The 20015-nt window shown below is 37.6% G+C and overlaps 1 protein-coding gene across 1 annotated transcript; it reads left to right on the forward strand.

Annotated features, from left to right (window-relative positions):
* The first annotated feature begins 510 nt into the window (after positions 1–510).
* LOC135082839 (GMP reductase 1-like) lies at positions 511–19863 on the forward strand. The gene is made up of 8 exons (XM_063977602.1): positions 511–662; positions 12425–12544; positions 13977–14067; positions 14521–14687; positions 14834–14899; positions 15246–15368; positions 15905–16121; positions 16585–19863. The coding sequence occupies exons 1-8, from the start codon at positions 576–578 to the stop codon at positions 16752–16754; spliced, it is 1041 nt and encodes a 346-aa protein (XP_063833672.1). The 5' UTR covers positions 511–575; the 3' UTR covers positions 16755–19863.
* Positions 19864–20015: the final 152 nt, after the last annotated feature.

A 20015-nucleotide genomic window follows, 5' to 3' on the forward strand; every position in this document is an offset into this window, starting at 1 on the left:
CGATATGTGTTGCCAGGTTTTGGTAACTGCTTATTTTTGAGGCAATTTTAAAGTGATTTAAATGTAGAGACGAATTGTTTTTGGATTAAGATAATTAAAATTGATAAAACTGAACACTTTCATGGATTTTATTAACTAAGGCGTAAATTTTAAATATTATTGACTGAAAGATATAATTAATAATAAACAGGAACAGAATACAAAACCCATACTTACAGTTTTTCTCTAAGCATTAATTTAAGTAATCAAGATTTGCGATTGAAGTATTACGATTTAAATGTTTTTTTAAATGTTGGGTAGATATGACCGAGTATTTTATAATATAAGACATAAAGAGACTGTAAAATTTAACCACTCATGTAATTTAGCATCCACAAAACACAAAGAAAAAGCTACTATTGAAGCATTATCGAGCACTTATAATGACAATGTTACTATATTTATATTACCCATCTATTTATAATTGCGGAAACAAATTGCACGCTATGGCAACTTTCCCAGTCAGTCGATCAGCGCGACGACGGCCGCACGTCGCGACTCTATTTTGACGTCCGAAATAATAGTGTTAAGTGAAAATGCCTAACATAATAAACGAAGTTAAATTGGACTTTAAAGACGTGCTACTAAGACCCAAAAGAAGTACGTTAAGGAGCAGAAACGATGTAAGTGTATTTTTTAGTTTTTAAGATCAAGGCTCAGTAAAGGCCAGCTGAGACATTTTCGCGATTTCGTGAAATTGTATCGCTGAAAGTCTGGGAATTTGAGAGCTGGCATTGCATAACGACTTTTTGTATCTATTTAAAAAGTTAGCGGTTCAAATTGTTTAAAAATCTTAGGGAAAATAGTTCATGTTTCCGTGAACTTTATTATTGTAGAGACGAGACGTCAAGGTAAAAACTGTGGGTTCTTATGCAGTTGTAATAGAAGCGAATTTGCAGCAAATATGGGTAATACGATGTGCTTTCGTCTGTACCTTAGGATATACAGTTTCGTTGCAAAATCGCATCAGAAATACTTAAGATACTCCAGTAATAACCTAATGTGCGTACTCTACATCTTTCCTGATAGGAAAAATAATGTCCATGTATTATATTATTTAATTTATTTATTTATGCCTTTTGCACATAAAACTGTACAGTGGCGGATTTAATGCCAGGTGGCATTCTCTGCCAGTCAACCACAGGTCGAATAGAGAGACTAAGGCGGTGCAATAAATGTGACGATTTAGTTAATATACTTAATAAAAATAACATAAGAATACATATTAATATAATAGACATACACATAGATACATATAATCTAATATCTTATGTTCTAATATCTTTTAAAATAAACGCCAAAGTTTGTGAAGATGGATGGATGTTTGTTACTTATTTATGCGAAAAGTACTGGACGGATTTTGATAAAAAATAATAAATACGCCAACTTACGTAGTCTATTATTATTTAGGCTACTTATCGTGAAAATCTACGCGGAAAATAAATTGCATATTTTAACTAATACTAATTTCTAAAGATTCTACTGGTCGTGAATTAGTAATACCGAAGTTTCTGATGGGAATTGAATCCGCAACCGTAGAGTTCGCAGATTCAAACTAGCTGGTATAAAATAGAGATATGGTCGTATAATTTCTTTGAAATACTTAGAAACCTGTAATTTGTCCTAGATAATTAATAAAAACAAATGCCGAAACTTTCTGCTTTGAATTCGATGACATTTGAAATTGACATTAAATTTAATTTGCTCACGCTGTATCTAACCATCCCAACTAATATTATAAATGCGAAAGTAACTCTGTCTGTCTGTCTGTCTGTCTGTCTGTCTGTCTGTCTGTCTGTTACGCTTTCCCGCTTAAACCTCGCAACCGATTTTGATGAAATTTGGCATAGAGATAGTTTGAGTCCCGGGAAAGAACATAGGATAGTTTTTATCCCGGTTTTTGAAACAGGGACGCGCGCGATAAAGTTTTTCTGTGACAGACAAAATTCCACGCGGGCGAAGCCGCGGGCGGAAAGCTAGTTCTTTATATTTGCATGTCATAGTCTATGACTAAATAGGTCTTAAGTAACATTATATTAAATAAGAATTACTCTGTAACCACCTATTTAAGGCAAATAAATGATTATGATTGAAACCAGCAGGTTATCTCCACAGAATCCACGAAAATGTATAGAATTAACAAAATCTAGATTTAATTGTGCGATTTACAAGAGAAGCAGATATTTTTGGTTGCCAAGAAGATTTGGTTGCCATTATCAACCCCCGAAAAAAACCCTCCCTTTTATTAATCGTATTCCCCTATTGAATTGTATGTATTTTTGATTCATATATTTACTGAGCAAACACGCAACTTAACCTTCAATCTATGGGTTTTCGTGCAATCTTACATTAAAGTAAGCAGCTTTTTATTCGCTTTAGTAGGGCTGCTAAACGTCTACACTAATAATATTAAAGAGAAAAGATTTGATTGTTTTTTTTAAAGGTTATTAGCAAATAGCTTTCCGCCCGCGGCTTCGCCCGCGTGGAATTTTGTCTGTCACAGAAAAACAATATCGCGCGCGTATTTGCTCACCGACTACGACATTATTATGATTGATGATTATTTATTTATTTATTTATATAGATTTGTATTGCACAAATTACTAATGGTCCCATTAGCCTCTCGTGTTAAGCTAAATAAGCTTGTGTTACGAGTGGGCTCACCACAATAGTCGAGCGGCGGTGGGATTCGAACCCGCATTCCTCGGATCTCGCCACTCCGACCACTTCACCGTTATGCTATCGTGGCTATTGTTTGTTTGTACTTTGTGTTGAATAGGCTCCGAAACTATTGGACCGATTTGAAAAAATCTTTCATCATTTTACTTTATCTCTGATAAACATAGGCTATACATTACAGACAGATAGAGCTATGTACCTAGATAGATAAGTTGACAAGTTTTTACTAGCGGTACAAAGTTTGCCGGGTAAGTTATTTTTTGTCCAAAGTCGTGTTTTTTTTTTTGTAAACTTGTTTATTTTTATAATTATCTACTAATTTTTTGTTTGTAAGATTTGCATTTGTATACGCTTGTCGTGCTAACACCTTACATATTCTGACGGATTTGTGTGTCCTGAATTCAAATATTACATCTGTGTGAGTACATGTTGGCCTCAACTCTCATTACGCGACCTATACAAACATATTTTGCCTGTGACTTTACAAAAGATTTCTTTCTCGATCCTACTGCCGCAGTAAAAGATGTATAAGGTCGTAATGAAAATCCTATCCTTGGGGGAGGACTTTGTCCAGCAGTGGACGTCATTTGGCTGAAAAGAACGAAGGAAAAGATGTTTAACTAACCTTCTTTCGTCATTGATTCAAGGACGGCTCCATTTTCTCAGTCCCCAGTATAGGCTGGATCCAATTTCGGCATTCTCTGGTTGAATATAAATGAGCAGGAATATGATTTATTCATAGAACGTTGTAAGGGTAATGCATGGTCTAGATATCATGACAAATTGGTATAGCCATATCATGACACATTGTCTGAGGAATTGCTTAAATAATATTATTATTACTCCCTTCACTGTTTTAGACCAATTTGTCTTAACGCGATACTGATTCGCAAAAGAACAAACTTTTTAACTAAAGGGCCTTTTTCATTTCGATCGGGTTACTTTAAATTTTCTTTTGGTAGGCAACCCTACCGATTTGATTTCCCAAAAGAAAAGGAATGCAAAAAGTGAAAGGTAATCCGGACGAAAGTTATTGCCTTTTTGATATAATAAATAAATAAATAAATATCCTTAGACATTTTACACTGCGCTTCTAGTCCCAAACTAAGCAAAGCTTGTACTATGGGTACTAGACAACGGATATTTTCTTTTTTTTTGTAAATACATACTTATTATACATAGAAAACACCCAGTCCAATACAAACAAATATGTTCATGCACACAACTGTTTGTACTGTGCGGGAATCGAACCCGCTACCTCCGGAATAGTAGTCCGTTTCGAACCACTACACCAAATGGCCGACAAATAATGTAAGTAATAAATGTAATCAGATTAGCTATTATGCCGTAGAAAGATAGGTTTTAATTTAATCTATGTTCCAAATGTTCAGGAAAGAATTGTCACTGTCCCTTCAACGAAATAACTAAGATCATTCAACTAAGAATTAATTGTAGGTCCCTCTCTTTGAGATAAAATTAGGCAAACAACGCGTCGTTGTTGTGTGTTGGCAGTTGGAGGTAAGATATTAGTTCCTCTGTAATAATAAGCATTTTTATTCTGAACTTGGTTACATAATAATTAGAAAATATGTTAAATATTAAGATCTGTGTTATAAAATATCCCGAAGCTCAGTTTGCCTCTTGGCATAGGCCTCCTCCAACGATTTCCATTAGGACCTGTCGCGTTCTACCCTTCTCCAATAGTGTCCAACTATGAGTTTTAGGTCGTCTTCCCATCTTGTTTGTTGGCGACCTCTACTTCTCTTTCCATCCCTGGGATACCAGTCAGTGACGCTTTTATACCAAAAAATTATGTAAAATCATCTATAGTGGTGCTTAATCTTCTTCACTGATAAATACTAAAGTGCATGCTCACAAAATTGATAGAGATAAGGTTATCTATACAATCTGCAGACATTCGTGTCTGTCCTGGCGTAATTCAAGGTTAACGTAAGGCCCTTTACACCAAGGCGAGGCGGAGTGGAACAAAATGCGGAGAAGTGTCGCACCGTCAAATTTTTCTATAGAATTCAGAGACAGCAGCGGAGAAGAGCAGTGGAAATAATGAAATCTGATTGGTTATTCAAAACACTTCTCTGCTCCGCTCTGCTTCGTCTTGGTGGAAACCGGGCTTAGGTTTTGTGAAGCATAATCTCACTGTCAGCTGATTTATATCTTTCGGATTGCATATAACTGACAAGGAAATTATAGTTAACAGAGGCGCAGGCATAACAATAGCAGTTAACGTCTGTTTAAAAGACATTAAACCTGATTTTTATATCGATCTAGATATTTATGGTAGACGTACAATGGAAATCGTCTCTAACTGCGTAATTTTAAAGTGAACCGCATTCTAAGCTAGTGGAATAAACATTGTCCCCAATGTCAGTCCTCCCGACGAAGTAGGTACCATCAAGTAAAATCTCCCGAAAAACAACTTCATTTTACTGATTGCCCAGCTCTTGGCCTTTTATTGTTTTTCCCAACTGATTTTCCCAGACATAGGTAAGGGTCATTCGACCTGGCACTTGACATTATCTGATGTACCTAAGTACCTAGTTAAAAAAAATCTGGCATTAAGAGTCGCCTCTCTATCTAAATATTTTTATAAAATATCTCGTGGGTTCCATTCCCACCTTATAGGCAGTTCGAATTTTTCAAGTTATTTTAAAAGTATCTACGTAAGTAGTAGGTACACAAAACATAAACGTTTTCATGTCATGCTCATAGTCACATGAGAGCGTAAAACGTGTTAATTGAAACAATAATGCTCCGATTATGACTGGACATATTGTGACGTCACGCACGTGTGGCACGTGCGCGTGCGCCGGTTGACTCATGCCGTGCATTAATGAAATACTCTATCATCATTATTTATCGCATTTCTTATGTTATGTAACGATGTAAATAAATAGACTAAAAATATGAAACTGAGCACTAAATACTTGCTTACCTATACACAAAATAATGGGATAAAAAACTACATTAAAATAAGAAATAATGCACTAAAGGGTATCAAGTATCGTAATGTACGGATCACGAGAAAAACTAAGAACCAAGAAAAAAACACTCGGAAAAATGACTAACCTGAACCATTTTCATGCGGTTTTTAAGGTTCTTATAGAGGATCATGAGGAAGGTTCCTATGCCGGTTTTCGAAGTATACATAATTTCATATCTGTGTCCATTATCATCTGAAGAAGAAACCATTATACTTATTATGAACTATAATTTTCTATTGTACCTACCTAGAATTACTAGGCACTGACAAGTTTTCGAAGAGTTAATCATTAAGACCTATATTGACAACGTAATTAATCTAACCACAACAGACGAATAGCGACAAAGGGTAATAAATTAGTGGCTTAACTTAAATTAAAATATCATAGTAGAAGGTTAATTTGCCGTTATTCAAAGTGACAGAGACGAAAATTTGCAGGAGTTTGCAAATCATGACTATGAAACAAACTTAAACATAATACATATAATAATATAAAATAGAGATCTTTATTACTATTTTTTTTTACATTATACCACAGATTATACCTACAAAAAGTTTAATCCGAAAGGACGTAATTTTAGTGTTCAAAAACCAAAACTTTATATGGGATTAAGTAAGTATCTCTAAAATCACGTCCCAAATTGTTACAGCTCAATTACATAGTATGCAGAAGTTTTTTTTTATAGTTAAATCCATATAATATAGAGCGGCACTGAATTTCTTTTCCTAATAATTATTTTTAATTAAAAAATACACCCACCTAACAATTATGAAAGTTTCAGGTACTTTCAGTTCAGCAAGATAATATTGTCTATGTTACTGTAAAAGCTCGAATTGCAGTAAATCCTAAGATATTCCAGTAAAACCTAAGATCTACCAATTCCTAATGGTAAATGTCCCAAAAGGTTTGCGATTCGAACTCTTACCACCATTTCTTTGGTAAATCTTAGGATTTACATTAATGGCACGGTAAATGTTGAAAAACAACAAGCATTTTTGACAGGTAACAGTCGGTCTTATCTACGCATTACACGAGCGCAGCCTTTTTATATTGTTTAAATGTACGAACAATTTAAGAACTAAAAAGAAAGACCACGGCATCACTTTTCATTTTAATACAACTAAACAAACCATGATGTCACTGCCTTGTTTTTTCTTTAGCAACGTAAGATCATGTCATATAAAATACTAGCTTTTGCCCGCGGCTTCACCCGCGTGAAATTTAATTTGTCACAGATCGCCATAAATTATAACCTATTATGTTATTCTGGGTTATAAACAATAATACTGTAAAGTTTCATCAAAATCAGTTGAGTAGTTTGTGCTTGAAAGAGTAACAAACATCTACACAAACTTTCGCGTTTATAATATTAGTAGGATGCATGCAGTACAAAATTTCAATGTCCTAGATAGGCTAGATATGATATTTACAGGTATGCGCTACTATCAATGCTGGGTTATATAATAATTCCGATTTTTTCCACTTCACATTTCGTCCATGCCATGGACGAAATAACAAAAATGATAATACCATGGACTCCATGGTATTATCATTTTTGTTGTAATCTTACTAATTAAAATTTCTGTAAACTTTTACGAAAACAACATCGTTGGTAATGAGTCAGAAGGAATAAAAAAAAGGAAACAGTAAAATTGTGAACACCAAAACACAAGAAAAAGAAATGATTGCAAATAATTTAAATGAGTTGGTATTAATTTGTACTTATTTCTATCATATGATACCTTTATAATACTATGTACCTACCTGTTTTGTCTAATAGTTGATGAAAGTAAGTAATTAAGAATTACTCATTGTTTTATTCCTAAAACCAACATCTACCAGCTGACAGAGGTAAAACCTAGCATATACTGAATTCAAATGGTAAAAGCTCGAAAAAATCGTCGTATTTTCAGAAATACTTACATTTACCAACTCATATCGGTAAATCTTAAGACTTACACTTAAATCTTAAGATTAACCATAGTTCGAGCTTTTACAGTAACATCTACACCACCAAAGAATTTCATAGGTCCACTGACATTGCACGGTTGGCACGGCGCCTGGTCGTAGTGAGCTATACATATGTATAGCATATATTTATATACTATAGTACGTATTTATACCGTCTAGCCGACAATTTAGCTTTATTACTGATTTTTGACTGATACAGGGTTCCTACGTGGTTTCAGGATTAATGAGACATAGATTAAAAGGCTAACTATAGCTTCACTACAAAAACTGTGCTGTAAACATATTGAGTATTGAGTAAGTCCGCAACGAAATGCGGATAATTGCGGAAAGCAAGCTTTGCTCTGTAATTTAGTGGAAATCTTCGCAAAGATAAAATCTGTTATTTATTTACAATCCCGCGAATGTAACGTCAAAAGAACATGAAATAAAATCTCCAGAAATAGTACAAATAGGAGCGGCCATAGCTTTTGTGATCAAGCAGTAGGAATTGTTCTTGTGATTTGGGTTTTAGATTCTCATTTCGATTGTATGTTGTTCATTCAGGACACATTTATTTGAATCAATTGGGGTTATTTTAGAATTTGAGAATAAAACACAGATCTCTGATTTTATATAAAATATTACTTACTGGATATTTTTATATCCACTAAGTAATGTTTTCCAGTTCCAGTGAGGTTTTCCTTAACATTAAAAAATACAATAAAAGCTACCTAATGAGCTCCATAATGAGGATCATTTCGATTTTTAGCTGTGAATGCAGATTTATAGGTCTAAGAAATCCTTAATATACAGTCCAAAAATTTTTGTTCTACGACAAAAATTTACAAAGTTATGGCCAAATTACTAAAAAAGTTCACTGACCGCCTGGCGCGGGACCGATGACGTCATTATATCCGATCCGAACGCTGCCGGCGTACTGCGTGGATAGAAAATATTTTTTTCTAGCCATACTATCAGTTTTAGAGAAAAACTTGTTATGACATTTATTCATCAGAATAAAGTAAGCTATCGATAGGTTTTTTTTTTAAATAGAAATTGTGAAAAATATCGCAAAAAATCCATACGCTCATACGATTCAATGGAACGCGGAGACGCGATTAGGGTCTCCGCGGTGGTATATTTGGCGATTTATGCAAATAAAGTGTTCATAAGTGCAGTTGTTGAGTCATATCTTCGTCCAAGTAAAGTATAAAAATGTATAAGTATTAATTTAACTTCTAACAATAAGTATAGCTGAGGCAGATACACTCTGCCTAGGCTACAAGACATTGCTATGAAGATCATTTCGATGTACACGCAATACCTACCTGTTATTTAGTTTTTCTGAGTTAAACCTACCTATCTATTCGCCGTTCCCATGGGCGGGCCAGAAGTCGGGTGTGATTTACCCCCCCCCCCCCCTCAGGCCAGAAACTGGGTATGACTTGACCCCTCCCCCTCCCCCCAGGCCAGAAGCTGGGTAAGGCTTGCCCCTCCCCCTAGGCCAAAAGCTGGGTATGACTTACCCCCCCCCCCCCCCCCAGGCCAGAACCAGAAACTGGTTATGACTTGACCCCCCCCCCCCTCTTCCCGCAGGCCAGAAGCTGGGTAAGCCCCTCCCCCCAGTCCATAAGCCCATAAGCATAAGCTAGGCCCCTCGGCCAGAAGCTGGGTATGACTAACCCCCCCCCCCCTAGGCCAGAAACTGGGTATGACTTGCCTCTCCCCCCCTCTTACCAAGGCAAGAAGCTGGGTAAGGCTTGCCCCTCCCCCCAGGCTTTAAGCTGGGTATGACTTATCCCCCCCCCCCCTCTAGGCCAGAAACTGGGTATTAGCACTCATATTATGTATTATTATGTTCAATACAAACAATCATAAAGTTACACTCACCCCAACCGCGTCTCCGCATTCCATCGAATCCTATAAAAATGTGGTTTTTGGACATAGCGATACTTATTTTTCACAATTTTTATTTTTAAAAATTACTGGTCGATAGGTTACTTTATTTTGATGAATAAATGTTATTAAAAGTTTTTTTCTAAAACTGATAGTTTAGCTGGAAAAAAATATTTTCTATCCACGCAGTACGCCGGCTGCGCTCGATTCGGATATAGTGACGTCACGCGGCCCTGCGTACGTTGACTTTTAGCGGCAAAAACGGCCTATGTTTATTACTTAATATCTTCGTAAGTAATGGTCCGATTTGGATAATTCAAAAAGATATATCTTTCTTATGTCTTAAAGATTAACGTAGATACTAGTTTTATTGCATTTTCTACAACAGTACTGATCCTCATTCGCGGGTTCGAATCTTCCATGATGAATGAGTTAACGAACGACGTCATATTATTATTATACATACATTCGTCCTTGACTCTTATTTTAGTTATTACCCGTTACCTAGACACCATAACACAAACTCTATACTAATAACAGATCGGCTGATAGAGGTGTAGACTGTAGAGGTTAGGTTATAGTACCTACAATCTAACAAATAATCTTTATTGGTTATCGGCAACTCTATGTGCTTAGACATCCATACTATCCGAGACTAACACCCGTATTCGCAAACATTACTATGAGGTCTCACAGTGCGCGTGGATGCACTTGCAGGGTCCCAAAAAACCTATTCATAGACAAAATATAATACTTGAGTGGCGAAGTGACACACACAAACCAATCACAGAGCTCTATTCAACGCTGTGCCACAGGCTGTGCGTTCGACTTCGCATACTAAGATGTTTTTATGGTATGTCATTGTTCGCATAGCGTTAATGCTTCACATTAAGCAAGCATCGTTTATGAATAAGGGTGTTATGTCCGTTTCCACCATCAATTCCTAATTTTAAGTGACCCTTTTGAAAACAAAATTCCTGTTATGTGTTACCATAGGGGTCACTTAAAAATTAGGGTTAGATGGTGAAAACGGGCATTAGACTCCGCACAGACACAGACTACAAACTTTTATTCGGTCGATAGTTGGGCCCGATTCTAATTTGTATGTAGAATCGGCCGAAACTGAGAAACCTCTAAACCCTAAACCAATCCCTTTTGTTTAATCTTGAAAATAATCTTGAGATTCGTTTTACAATACGGGCCTATAAGGAAGAGTGATATTACAAAGACCGTGACCCACTGCACTGGCAATGCGGCCCACTTCCGCCAGCCAAGAAACAAACCGTCAAACTAGGCGCCTAGCCAAGTGTGTATCGACTAACGACCTCCCTCGGATCTGCTTTGAGGATAGTCATATCTTCCGAGTTGAATTTGACTCGCTACGACGACAAAAATGAGGGTGACTTCGCTATATTCAGTTTTCCTTATAAAACTTAACCATAACGGTTAAGAGTAATAGTCGTTTAACTCATGAGTATTATAAAAAAAGAAGAACGGTCATCTGTGACCCAGGCCCGACAGAAACGAGACATACCTCAGTTTTTTTGTCATGTCTTAATTAGTTAAATTATATATTTTTTTATATTCGAAATCTATGTATAACACCAAATTATTACCCTTTGTTTTTGTTCACGCGTCATACAAAAACTAATACTAAATGCCTGTTTATCACCAAAATTGGTAAATGTATGTACCTAAATAGCTGCTATGGAATGTATCAAGGTGACCTGGAGATACAGCCGGATTATACAGGTTGGAAACAAGAAGTTACAAAATCCAAAAATTCAATGTTACCAGTTTCCATAATCTGTAACCTATTATTGGTACCATTTGAAAGAGCTCGTGAAGCACTTTCAGAATCAGTAACTAGTTTTTCGATATCTTGTATAGTTTAGAAATAATCGAGTGAGATCACTTTTCGTTCCATATGTTTAACCACCCTGTATAATCCGGCTGTATCTCCAGGTCACCTAGATACATTCCATAGCAGCTGTAATAGACATTTAGGTACATACATTTACCAATTTTGGTGATAAATAGGCATTTTGTATTAGTTTTTGTATAACGCCTGAACAAAAACAAAGGGTAATATTTTGGTGTTATACATCGATTTCAAATATAAAAAATATATAATTTAACTAATTAAGACATGACAAAAAAACTGAGGTATGTCTCGTTTCTGTCGGGTCTGGGTTTTTTTTGTATGGGGCGTGACCGTTCTTCTTTCTTACCTAATAAAAATTAATTAGAAGAAAATATTAAAAGTGACTTTAGATGAAGAAATTGCTTGCTTCTGAAATATATTGTGGTAACTACGGAACCCAATATAGGTAAAGTAAATTAAAGTTTCAACAAAAACAGATTTGTAGTTTTGCCGTGAAAGAGTAACAAACATCCTTCTATCCAGGCTCACAAACTTTCACATGTATAATAACTAGTAATCAATTGCGATACTCGCTAATAGTGTTCTCTATAAAATGAGTGTTTAGAAACTTCTTACGATTCGAAAGCTGGCCTGTTCCTAGGTCAAAGAAGTAGCCTTCATTCAGCACGACAATGTGGCTAGGCTTCTGGGCACCTTCCCTCAAGACAGCGTCATCAGTATCCCAAACTCTATGATTGTTCAACATTCTGTTGTTGGCTGGGAGCAATGGCGTAACTATTCCAAGGCCCATGGCAAATTCATTGAGGTCCTGGCTCCTGACATGCCATGATCAGAGAGGAGAAGGATTGGTACTATCAACTATCATCTTCGAATCGGTAGTCCAACATCTTGGGGTAGGCCACCATACCCTTATGAGGTGGGTACGGGCACTGGGCTCTTAGACCATTAGTAACATACAAATATCTCGTTCCAGGTGGATCTGTACCGGGAGATCACGTTCCGCAACTCGGGGCAGACGTACCGAGGAGTGCCCGTCATGGCCAGCAACATGGACACCGTCGGCACCTTCGAGATGGCCAAGGAGCTCTCCAAGGTACTTACTATACTAGTTCATCATCATCATCATTTCAGCCACAGGACGTCCACTGCGGAACATAGGCCTCCCCCAATACTTTCCATGTTGATCGATTGGTAGCGGCCTGCGTCCAGCGCTTCCCTGCTACCTTTACGATGTCGTCGGTCCACCTTGTGGGTAAACGTCCCAGTACTAATAATATAGTACTAGTTCCTTAATTTTAAACCTTACCTTTAGGTAATTTGACTGAACTGAACATGTCTAAGATTTAGTTCAGCAGTGGACATACTGTGACTGAAATGATGACGATGAATCGGTATCAAGTTACAACGATTCAAAAACGCATTGTGTGAGAGTCCCATTGTGGAAAAGTTATGATAAATCTAACTTACCTACCAAAATAAATACCCAGAAATAAATCTACATTGTTGCTTGCTGATTATAATCTTTTACATTTGCAATTTAATTCAACAAACAGTTCTCGGTAAAAGCGCAAGGAAACAAAGTTGAATAGTAGGTACCTATTCAATTAATTCCTACATTACTATCCAAACAAACATCGATAACATTTACATAAATAAACGTTATGAAAATTAAAAATAAGCACATTACATGTACTATTAATAGCTACCAAAACAAACTGTTAGGTCTTACATAATATTGTCGTATTACTAAATGGTACCTATTTCTCACTTCTCCGCAGTCAGAGTTGATGGTTAATTTGACTGTAAGGTTCTAATTTTGACTTTCTCTCATATAAAGGGTAAACTTACAATAACAATTTTCTTCATATCCATTCAAAAGACATTTTTAGTTATTAATATTGATTCCCGCTAAATTTCCAATGACAATGATTAACAAAGCGGTTTGCTCTTCACCGAACTAGTGTCAATTTATATTTCGGTCATTCAAATGCTCTTAAGAGTCCCTGCAGACTAAAGATTTTATGTCGGATAATTTGTATGAGGAATAGGCAGATACCAAAACGGTGTAATATGCGTACAGTAGGCCACCATTCCAGCTACCCATATCCGTTTTTTCTTTCGCTCTCATCAATATGATCGTTATTTGCGATAGAGCGAGATGATATGACGAAAATGGGTAGCTCACTGCGGTTCCGGCGCTTCTTCTCAGCCCTTGCCTCCCTTGGTCTCGAAGCACTGGTAGGGTCAAAAGATTCGTGGCCCTCACTGGATTGGTAAATCCACCATTTTTTTCTGCACATTCCTGCACGTTAAGAGCAAAATATTTGACGATTTCTAGGTACTATTTTTTAAGTCTCTACAAATAAAGAAATTTTGACTCTGTTCAATGTTCAGATTGATTTACAGCCCGACCAAACTATCGCCTGAAAAAGTCTGGAGTCTGCGGGGACTCTTAGCACTCATGTACTAGATTGTATCTTCAGCACGTCCATTGAACAAATGAGAATTGATTGTATTGCTTCCAGCACGGACTGTTCACGTGCATCCACAAGTACTACACGATCGACGAGTGGGTGAAGTTTGCGACGGACCACCCGGAGTGCCTTGAGCAGATGGGTTAGTATCAGGATTCTTCCTTTGATCATCATTTGGAATTATATTTTGATGCTAGGTTTCTTTAAGAACACAATGCTTAACTACTTATAAATCCAATTTAAAGATTAATTTATCTTAGGGGGGTTTTATGGGTAACTATTTTTAATTATTAAGAACATACAGGAGTTACTTATTAGTAATCTGTGATACAGGTTATTACGAAACTAGAAACTACACGTCATAGTCTTGTAATATTTTACGCCAAAGAACACAAGCGTATACCAATAGTATGATAAGTACTTAATCCAAAAAATTGCATTAACCAATCACAGACTTCATCTATGCATAAAGATCGAGTTTGTAGCGTTTGAATCGCACATGGATTTTCCCATAATAAACTGTTAAACCAGCCACCGGTTCTTAGCAAAAATTATTATCATTAGCACTTTCTTAGAGCTCTTGTGTCTTTTCTAGCGGCCAGTTCAGGAACAGCCGAAGCCGACTTTGAGCGTCTCTCAGAGATCCTGAACAACGTGAAAGAGCTGAAATTCGTGTGCCTTGACGTCGCTAACGGCTACTCGCAACACTTTGTGGAGTACGTCAGGAGGGTGCGGGCGGCGTATCCTACGCACACCATTATCGTAAGTCTTTAAAAGATCATCATCAACATCTTTATTATCATCACAATCTTTATCATCATCTTCTTTATTATTATCATCGTCATCATCATAATTATTGAGTGCGAATATTTTAGACTTGTTAACTACAAGTTGTATTCATTTTTCAGGCTGGCAACGTTGTAACTGGAGAAATGGTAGAAGAACTCATTCTATCTGGTGCTGACATTATAAAGGTTCGTAATAATTTATTATTACACATGATTCTATAGGACTATAGGTAATTCCTACACGTACTTACCTTTAAGCTTGAAATAATTTTGGCTCAGTTAACTTCAGGTACTAGCTAATGATAAGCTTATAAGGCCATTTTAGTGAAGAATAAGGCGACAATCGCTCTACGGTTTAGATATCAGACTGTATGTCGTTTCTAGTGGTTGTCGATTCAATTCCTGTCTGTGTATCTGGACTAGTTTTAGTCCAATGAATAAAAAAATTGTGCAGCGTTAGACGGGGATCGATCGGATTGTATCCCAGCAGGCTATTGCCATCTTGACAGAAATCTAATGTACTATCCCACAGGTGGGCATCGGCCCAGGCTCCGTGTGCACCACGCGCATCAAGACGGGCGTGGGCTACCCGCAGCTGTCTGCCGTCATCGAGTGCGCGGACGCCGCTCACGGGCTCAAGGGACACATTATTTCTGTAAGTTCTCACTGGTTCTCTCTCTTTCTCTTTCTATTGAAGAAACTCCAAATGTGTATGACTAGAGTGGCAGTAGAGTACGTTTCCTTACACTTCTGTTTCAGTGTCTTTACAGAATAAGTAGGAATAACATTTTTCAGCATTTTTAAAATTCATTGAGGTATGCTGAAGGGGCACTCAACTAAAACGTAACATGGTGACAAAAGATCATACTGCGATAGCTGGTTTTCAGCGAGTACCAACAACGCGCGTTAGAATTTTAATTCACTGTGAATTTTAGGCAGGGTGTACAAAAACAGTAGGGTTATTCCATGGGGCCGTTAATATATTTTCGGATAAGATGTCACTATCACTGAAGCTGTCATCTCCTTGCAGTTTGCATGACAGTGATGGAAACATACATAGTTAACTTCGTATTCTGTCTCTGAAAAAAGCCCCGCAGTTATTCACCTTTGATCACGATTCCAAGTGAATTTAATTTTCTACTTCATTGTAAGAATGTATTCCAGCAAATAAAATTTGTTTCCTTATACCAGGACGGTGGCTGCACCTGCCCCGGCGACGTGGCTAAAGCTTTTGGCGCGGGCGCAGACTTCGTGATGGCTGGCGGAATGTTTGCTGGTCATGACCAGTGCGGAGGCGACGTGGTGACCACAGCTGACGGGAGGAAGGTCAAGCTGTTCTATGGCATGTCCTCATCTACAGCCATGCTGAAGCACTCTGGAGGGATTGCGGATTACCGGTCTTCGGAAGGTGAGGGTTAGAGAGCGAGCTTTAGGGTCACCTAAATCAATTGTTATCAAATCAAAGATATTAGGTAGTAACTTTTGCCGACAGCTTATACCACATGAGATAAAGGGTTGTTTAATCATGCACATGGAAGAAGGTAGCAGGGAAGCGCTGGACGGAAGCCGCTACCAATCGATCAACATGGAAAGCATTGGGGGAGGCCTATGTTCAGCAGTGGACGTCCTATGGCTGAAATGATCATGGTGATGATGATGATGGAAGAAGCTTTGGCGAAATGGCGACTACTAGGAATTCAATTAATGTTAATTTCATCCTGGAAAATATTTTGTGTAGTTGATAGAACTTCGGGGAAATGAACCCTTCGACTTGGAATATGTACTTCATATTCCAATGGGTGAAAGACGCTAAGGCGTGGCTCCAGCCCAAATGGGATAAAATGTCCCTATTAAACTTTATCTTCTTCCAGGTAAAACCGTAGAAGTCGAATACAGAGGGGACGTTGCAGCAACCGTAAAGGACATCTTAGGAGGACTTCGGTCGGCGTGCACTTACGTGGGGGCGGCACACCTTAGGGAACTCCCCAGAAGGGCCACCTTTATCCGGTGCTGCAGACAAGTCAACGACAGCTTTTCGTAAGCTGTATGTCCTGTGTCCTGGGTAGGTCTTGTGAGACTCTTTTTTAGGAATAAGGAATGAGCTGGAGAAACTTATTAATTCTACTTAAAATCTTTGGAGATGAAACAGCAATTTTGGAGAAGCAATTTTATTACAACTTGGTTGAGTTAACTACGCACCTGGCGGGCCGTGACGTCCCATTGATGCTCTGGTACGGACGGGGCGGTGTGTGCGAGTGAGTCGCATTCCAGCGAGGTACGCAGTTAACTCGACCGGGTTGTAGTTGCTATGTAGGTAATATGGATATAGGTAATATTCTTTTGAGAATTTACCACGCTACATCACAGTCAAAAATATTCAGAACGGAAACATACAAATTTCTCAGTAATTAACTAACTACTAAGAAGAATATTCAGAATTTTAGCACATTTTTTCAATTCAAAATGTAGGTAGGACAAATATCTGAAAAAGGGTCACACAAGAAGGGTCGATCAGACTTCAAGTTAGAAGTGTTTCTGGCTTTGATGAAGCTAGGCTTTTTTTTCTTCTTAGCTTTTCTTCATGGCTTTTCGAACTTCGTTAATCGGGTGGTTTTATGAACTAAAGATTGTAAAGATGGAAATATTGGCTCTTCCAAATAATACCTTTTGAGCAAACCTCACACTAAGGGCTCTGTTAACCTGTTTTTTTCAGAATCTCGTTTAGTATTTATACGTGTTTTAATATTAACATTCACCCTAACATCTTGTTTGCTGTGTCCCGCCAAATTCAGAAACGTTAGAATTTGGAATTCGGGAATAAACGGGATTCTGAAAAAAACGGGATAAACATCTTGGTGGGAAAAGGCCCTAGCTAGGTCTAATAACCTTTTTATTTGGAAGACCCCAAAGGTACGCCCAATGTATTAGGTAAAATGAGATGGCCTAATCCAAGTCTTAAGTCTAGCTTCATCAAACTAGAAGTTTCACAAGTAAATGCTTGTAGACTCTTTTATTACTAGTTAAGTCTTAATTCTGAAGTGTTATTGATTCTCGAAGAAATAGAAATAAATAAAACAGGGGAGAGAGTTGCCGCCGATGAATAAAAAAGTGAATAAAAATTCTTAATCAATTTAAGGTTTATCCATGTATTAAGTCTTCTTTATTATCATTACAGAGTAGGTTGAATTTTTCCACCTCAAGGGTGTCATATACACTTAATAATTTATTCATTTATTTGTCACCAAGATGGAATGATGAAGATGAAGAATCTATCTCACTGCGTCTTGCTGAAAAAAAAAACAAGTTTGTTTCTTTTTCTTCGAGGGTTAAACTACGCGCAAATGTTGTGAATTGTGATGAATGTCAGTGTTCAAATTTTATGTAGAACTAATCCTAAGGCTGGCCGCTAGGTAGAACGTGAAAGCTTCTTGTTGTGATTTCATTGTACAATAGAGATTATCTCAATGTAGATAATAATGTCGGATTTGGATTGAAAACAGATTTTTCGAAGGCTTATCTTCATTCATAGATTGAATGGATACTAGCAATGCAGCAATCAAGTTTGGAGAGGCTACTCCCAAAAACGTCACATTGTCATGTAGGCCTAAGATGCGCGCCGTGATAACTTTTATCGACGTCAAAATTGCAATTGAAGACAAACCGCTTATCGCGGCGCGCATCTTCTTAGGCCTACTGGAGTTGAATGTGTCCATGCCTCTCGCACCAAGCTGATGTTTGTTCGAGCGACAGTGAGAGATAGAACCAAAACTATGAAAAACGGCGTTACGGAGTAGCTCTGTAGGCCTAGACAAGTGGCACATCGTATCTTTTCACGGAGCGATGTAACTCCATCCAAAAAACGTCAAAGCTAAGGCCTTTCGACAATACAACTCTTGTCTCGCCACTTGTCTAGGGGGGCTTGTTGTATCTTTATTTTCAATCGAAATAAGTACAAATCCAACATAATTAATAATTGAGAGATGGTCTTTATTACTTTTAAATGAAACATACCCCTGATGTTGTCAGTTTTTGTATGTTCTGTATTCACAAATTTCAGTGGACAGCCTGAAGGATCCTAATGTTATAATTTAAAAGGCATTTCGAGGTTTTAGTGAAGTTTACCGACACTATTTAGGTCAAAATATTACGTAGGCAAACGCTTGCGAATCTGCACAAATATGTAATACATAACTAGGTACTTAAACAATTATTAGGATAGGGTCATTAAGGGTCTCCCGTTAGCTGGAATTTGTTGTATTTTTGTTTTGATTTTCCTCTTGTGTTGAAATAGCTTTTGCTAAGAGTCCAAAATTGTTATTCATTCTTGGTAAGAATTTAGACTTTTAATCAGGTGAGATGCAGGCCAAGACCATATTCGTTGTAAATGTGGATTGAGGAATCTAGGATGAAGAGACTAGTGCCTTTAATGCCTTTGTAAAAGTTCAGAAACTTGTGGAGCTCTAGAAAACAAAATGACAGACTCCTAGGGCACTTTGATGCTATTACGAACTATTATATTCAGAACTTTACGGGAGACTCTTAATTGTTAACGACTCTGCCTTACAAATAGTCTCAAATTTTGATCTTTCTAGCTTAATATCTCATGCTGGTGCTATATTGAAGTAAAATAGTCGCGGGTAAGACATAGAACGGACAAATAGTTTAATATTACTAAATAATTCCATAGTATTCAATAGAAATGTATCAAAGTTAGCTAATTTAGAAATGGTTAAGTTAACTAAAGACTTGTCAATATGATAGTAATAGGTTTAGGGCTTAACTCAGTGTCTGAGGTTTAAGACTGGCATGGGAGGGGTGATTTTGACATTTATAACATGACAGAGCATACAAACCTGAAGTCGCCTCTGTGGTCTAGTGGTAAGACCACCTGCTTCAGACGCAGAGGTCCCGGGTTTGGGAATTTGGTTGGTGGTAGGGCTTGTTCTAAGTCCGCCTGGCTAGCTACCACCATCTTACCTAAGTCTGTCGCCATAACAACAATGTTAGCAGCGTTGTTGTGTTCCGTCAGTTAGAGGTAAGATGGCCAGTTCCTCCGGGTGAAGCTCGCTTCCACCTTCGGCCTGATCATCACTTACCATCAGGTGAGATACAGGCCAAGAGCTTCCTCGTTGTGGATTAAAAAAAAAGTCTCGCTGACATTTGACGTAACAAAAACACTCCACATAGCTCGTAGAGACGATGGCCGTTGGGGCAGGAAAGTTTTTGAGTGGCGACCACGGGCTGGAAGACGTAGCGTGAGCAGGCCTCCTACTGGGTGGAACGACGATCTGGTAAAGATCGC

The sequence above is a fragment of the Ostrinia nubilalis genome, chromosome 22, assembly GCF_963855985.1.
Source record: "Ostrinia nubilalis chromosome 22, ilOstNubi1.1, whole genome shotgun sequence".
Taxonomy (NCBI): domain Eukaryota; kingdom Metazoa; phylum Arthropoda; class Insecta; order Lepidoptera; family Crambidae; genus Ostrinia; species Ostrinia nubilalis.

What these genes read in the sequence shown, in the direction of transcription:
- LOC135082839 (XM_063977602.1), top strand. Translation starts at nt 576, where the DNA reads ATGCCTAACATAATAAACGAAGTTAAATTGGACTTTAAAGACGTGCTA. An exon ending in GGAGTGCCTTGAGCAGATGG is followed by an intron (nt 14,068 to 14,520) that starts GTTAGTATCAGG and finishes TGTCTTTTCTAG; the next exon opens with CGGCCAGTTCAGGAACAGCC. An exon ending in CTGGTGCTGACATTATAAAG is followed by an intron (nt 14,900 to 15,245) that starts GTTCGTAATAAT and finishes ACTATCCCACAG; the next exon opens with GTGGGCATCGGCCCAGGCTC.